Source organism: Dipodomys ordii, unplaced genomic scaffold, assembly GCF_000151885.1.
Source record: "Dipodomys ordii isolate 6190 unplaced genomic scaffold, Dord_2.0 Scaffold98, whole genome shotgun sequence".
Lineage (NCBI taxonomy): Eukaryota > Metazoa > Chordata > Mammalia > Rodentia > Heteromyidae > Dipodomys > Dipodomys ordii.
The window spans coordinates 4,048,682-4,053,762 of NW_012267314.1; the positions used below are offsets into that span (position 1 = coordinate 4,048,682).

A 5,081-nucleotide genomic window follows, 5' to 3' on the forward strand; every position below is an offset into this window, starting at 1 on the left:
TATATATATGAAACATATATATATATGAAATATATATATATATATTTCAATTTTCAAAGATGAAATGCCAACATTAAAGAGCTCATTTCTTCCGGCTTTTTTCTTTTTGCTTATGTGGGGCTGAGGAATCGAACCCAGGGCCTCTGGCATGCAAGGCGAGCGCTCTACCACTGGGCCACCTTCCCAGCCCCTGAAAATTGAAATATTGATCCAGGCACTGTGGCATACCTTTAGTTCCTGCTGAGTAAGTAGGATCACTTGAGCCCCAAAATTTGAGGCCAGCCTGAGTAACATTAGCAGAACCCTGTTTTCAATGAACAAAAACAAAACATTAGGATTTTAGATATTTTTTAATTGGATTAGACCTTCAGCAGCTACCAGAACATAGGTTAAAATGTCTGTCTTCAAACCTTGATTCTCAGGTGGGCCCTAAGCGTGTTGAATTTGACTGGCTGGGCACTTTGTGTTGCTTTCTGTGAGAGAGCTGCATTGGTCTAGAAGTGCTGGGTACACAGGAGACCCTGTTCCTAGGCACCTGGAGTGTGCTGCTGCCTGGCCTGCGGAGGTCTTCCCTGAGCAGCTTTCCATGCCCCCTTGGGAAGGTGTTTCTTGGTTTCATGACACAGGCATAGTCATTAACTCATTCACTCTCCCCTGCCCTGAGTAGAGTGATGGAGCTGAAAGTTCCAAGCTTGTCACAGCCAGCTCCTGCCTGATGCTGTTCAGGGTCCACCAAAAGTCAGCTCACTAGAACACGAGGTGTTCCTATCACTTGAGAAAGAAAGTTCAGGGGATTTAGGCACCGTGTGCTAGGAAGATTGAATATTATAACCTAAAGATGCATCCGTTAGCCCATACCATGTAGAAAGTTGCAAGGTTTAGGAGCTCTGTGGAAGGAATCAAGGATGAAGACCAAATAACTATGAAGTTATTATATCCCAGTATTGCTGTAAAACAGAAGCCACATTGCATAATACACTAATTTTCTTTAGTAATAGTACTTGAATTAAATCATTTCCTGAGCATATGATACTACTAAACAAGACTCACAAATATATAGCCCCATCTGCTAGAACATGTTTTCTGTAATCAGAAAACCAAAACACATTCTAAAATACAGAGCAATTATTTTTTAACATTTTAAAATAGACCTAATTTTGCCAGGTGCTGGTGGCTCATACCTGTAATCCTAGCTACTCAGGAGGTTGAGTTTTGAGGATCACAGTTTAAAGCCCAGGCAGAAAAGTCCGGCAGAAAAGTCCATGAGATTGCTACCTCCGATAAGCCAACAGAAAACCAGCAGTGGTGCTATGACTCAAGAGGTAGAGTGCTCTCCTTGAGCTGAAGAGCTGAGGGACAGCGTCCAGGCCCAGACTTCAAGCCTCATGACCAACAACAACAACAAAAAAACATGGGCCTAATTTTGAGCCTATATCCAATGACTATTTTAGATTAGCTTGCCACATCCATTTAAGAACAAATTGTTGGGGTTAGGTATGTGGCTTAATGGTAGAGTACTTGCCTAGTTTATGTGAAGCCCTGGATTTGATTCCTCAGCACATCAACAAAAAAAGGCCGGAAGTGGCCCTATGGCTCAAGTGGTAGAGTGCTAGCTTTGAACAAAAGGAGCTCAGGGACAGTGCCCAGGTCCTGAGTTCAAGCCCCAGAACTTGGCAAAAAAAAAAAAAAATTGTTGATTCCATCCTAAAGCCTGAAATCTGCCTTACACTACATATGTAAATTTTATATGTGTAAGTAGTGCTTTAAAAAAAAATCAGAATTGGGGCTGGGAAGGTGACTCAGTGGTAGAGCGCTTGCCTTGCATGCATGAGGCCCTGGGTTCGATTCTTCAGCACCATATAAGCAAAAAGAAAAAAGCCGGAAGTGGCGCTGTGGCTCAAGTGGTAGTGCGCTAGCCTTGAGCTGAAGAGCTGAGGGACGGTGCCCAGGCCCAGAGTTCAGGCCCCACAACTGGACCCCCCCCCAAAAAAAAAAACAGTTTTAAATCAGAATTTAAAGAGCTAAGGAAAAGATAAGTATGCAAATGAAATCTCAGAGTAACAGCACCTTTGATTCATAAGTGGGGGCATGGAAGGGGAGGAATGCAAGTATCAGACTCCATGGTTGTCTGTCCCTTTACTAGTGTGCTTCAGTAAAAAGATGAAATTTAAAAGCAAAGGTGTCAAACAAGATGACAGAAAAGCCAAGTTTTAAAACATGTATTTATGAACAGAAGCTCACAGCTTAGAGTAGTGCAAGCCACGTTGACTTGTGACATGGAGAGAACCTGAGCCAAATCAAACGACATGCTGAGAAAGCAAAGTTAACGGTCTGCAGAAAACCAACAACAAAGACAAAGAATGGCTAAGTAAAAAAAGATTATTCATAAGCCATTCTGAGTTCAGAAAACATTTCTTCATAAAAATAGTGATGGAATGACTTGTGTGTCAAAAGTTCTCAACTATTCATTTTGGGGTTTGGGGATTTAGCTCAGTGGAAGAGTGCTTGTCTGGCAAGTGCAAGGTCCTGAGTTTGGGCCTCAGCTCTGGAAAAAAAAAAAAAACGCTATAAAAGATCAGTAGTGGGGCTGGGAAGGTGGCTCAGTGGTAGAGTGCTTGCCTTGCATGCATGAGGCCCTAGTTTGATTCCTTAGCACCACATAAGCAGAAAAAGCCTGAAGTGGTGTTGTGCTCAAGTGGCTGAGCGCTGGCCTTGAGCTGAAGAGCTGAGGGACAGTGCCCAGGCCCAGAGTTCAAGCTCCACAACCAACCAAAACAAAAAATAAGATCAATAGTGTTCATTTTAGCACAAATGGGCCAGGTCATTGCCATGAGTAGAGCAGGCATGAGACAGGGGAAAGGAGGGGCTGTGTGGGCTAGAAATCCTGGTTCACTGCCTCACCCTAACCCCCTGTGGCCAACCAAGTCTTCCACTTGGCTAGAGTATAGTGGAAATTGGGGTGTTATATAAAATAGCCCAGTTGTTGACAGACCCCAAGTTACAAATGCTATGTAAGATGTTCTCTTAGCTATGAGTTTACTACTGTTCATTCTAGAGAAACCAAGTGCTTCCATGTTTGGCGCAGTTACAAGACAGTCCTCTACCAGTCTTATCTCCTGTCTTCTGTTTGCGTCTCTACTTTTCCCACTCACTGGGCCTGCAGGCAGTCACACATCATTCTGACACCCTAATACAGATTTTGCCCAGCAAACCGCAGAAAACTTGATATGTCCCCTGGGTGCAGCCTGTTCGTGGGGGTCTCACCGGAGGCCTCCTGACAGGATTCCTTTCCTTCAGCCAGCTGCAGGGCCACCTGATCCTGCAGGCCTGTGACTAATCCAGCCTCTCTTAATCCATACATATCTGATAACTGCGAAAGGAAGGTAGAGCACCCTTCATCCCCTCATTATCCATTATTCCAGTGTATCCACTAGATTTCTTCTAATTGAAAGTACTTATGCTCTGCAGTTTGTACATGTACATGCTTCAGTGTGGGGAATCCTGAAGTCTCCATTTATTCCTCTGCTGCTCTTGAAGCCACACAGAATGTGTAACAGGCTGAGGGAAGGTAAAACCAGGTCAGGCTGCTTCTTGAGAAAGGGCAGGGGTGGGAAGAAGGAGCAAATTCTTACACTGCTTCTGGCATTCCTTCCTGTTAATACCTAGTAGGAAGGAACCTGGAAGCTGGGATGATTTAAGCCCTAAGAATAAATGTGATTTAGTGACTTAGAAACTGACCAACATAAGCTAGCAGGTGCTGAACAGTCTGGAGCAGCTTATGTTTATCAGCCTGATTAAACTTCATAGCAATCCTATAAATTTTCGATCAGGTTTTTAGGTCTGAAATCTTAACATGCTGATAGCTTTCAAGCTTTCTGACCACATCACTAGTGTATTTTACATACATAGTGACTGGTATGCACACATGACAAACACTTCACATTTGCTTTTTTATGAATACTACTCTGGAATAGTTCCTCTCTATTTCTTTTGCAGGGCTGGGGAATCAAACCTAGGACCCAGCACATGCTAGGGAAGTTCTCTAGCATTGCAGTACATCTCTATTTCTTCTCTATTTCTAAAAAAATGTTTTCTGGGCCACTTAAACTGATGTCAGATCTTAACGGCCTATAACTACAGTCTGAGCAAACAATGAACAGTTTACTTCACACAACATGATACATGTGTGTACTGACTAAATGACACACTGTCAAGTTTGTAGACTCTTCTGTTTATGATTACTCAAGAGTAAAATACTGTAATTCATTTGGGGATTTTATGGAATCTGCCTGTATCAGGCAAATGATAAATTGTAAAATGACCTCATATATGTTACTGTGAAAGAGCCAGGGAAACTTGGTGGGAGAGCCCTTAACTGTTTCATCCAGACCTAGATACTGCCTTTATTCAGTCTGCTTATACGCTGGCTTCCAGCTTCCCTTTCAGGATAATCCAGTCCATCCTTTTGGCTAGTGGGAGCAGGCTCTTTTGTAGTTTGAGCTGAAATATGTTTCCATGTAATTTCCTTGTCTTCTTCCTTATCAGATCCCTTGAATGCTTGAAAATAATCTGAGTGCCAAAGTTGGCACTCAGCGCCCCTAAGAGGACAAGACCCAACAGCCATCAACAGGTGCTTCTGAGCCTGTTGACAAGGTAACCTGTCCTGTGCTCATCCCCCAAACAGAACCTGATGCACTGCACAGCCTTTGCAACAGCAGATGAGTATCATCTGGGAAACCTGTCTCAGGAGCTGACTGCCCACGGATATATCGAAGTAACAAGCTTGCCTAGAGGTACACATGCTTGAACCTGGTGCCAAGTATGTTAAAATATGTTAAGAGAATAACTTTTCAGTGACAGTGTCTTAAGTATGCCTTTATTTGCATTTTGTTTTTTATTGAAAAATTGTCAAAAGTGGTGTCAAGCTGGGCACTGGTGGCTCATGCCTGTAATCCTAGCTACTCCTGGAAGCTGAGATCTGAGGATCACATTTCAAAGCCAGCCCAGGCAGGAATGTCCTTGAGACATCTCCAATAAATGACCAGAAAGCGGGAAGTGATGCTGTGGCTCAAGTGGTAGAA

The 5,081-nt window shown here is 43.3% G+C and overlaps 1 protein-coding gene across 1 annotated transcript in view; it reads left to right on the forward strand.

Annotated features, from left to right (window-relative positions):
• Nucleotides 1-5,081, forward strand: part of Rmnd1 (required for meiotic nuclear division 1 homolog (S. cerevisiae)) — a 33,871-nt gene that overhangs the window by 7,190 nt on the left and 21,600 nt on the right. The window contains exon 2 of the mRNA XM_013027022.1: nucleotides 4,685-4,793. Within this exon, the coding sequence (XP_012882476.1) occupies nucleotides 4,691-4,793 (103 nt within the window). The 5' untranslated portion in view covers nucleotides 4,685-4,690. The remainder of the gene's footprint in view (nucleotides 1-4,684; nucleotides 4,794-5,081) is intronic.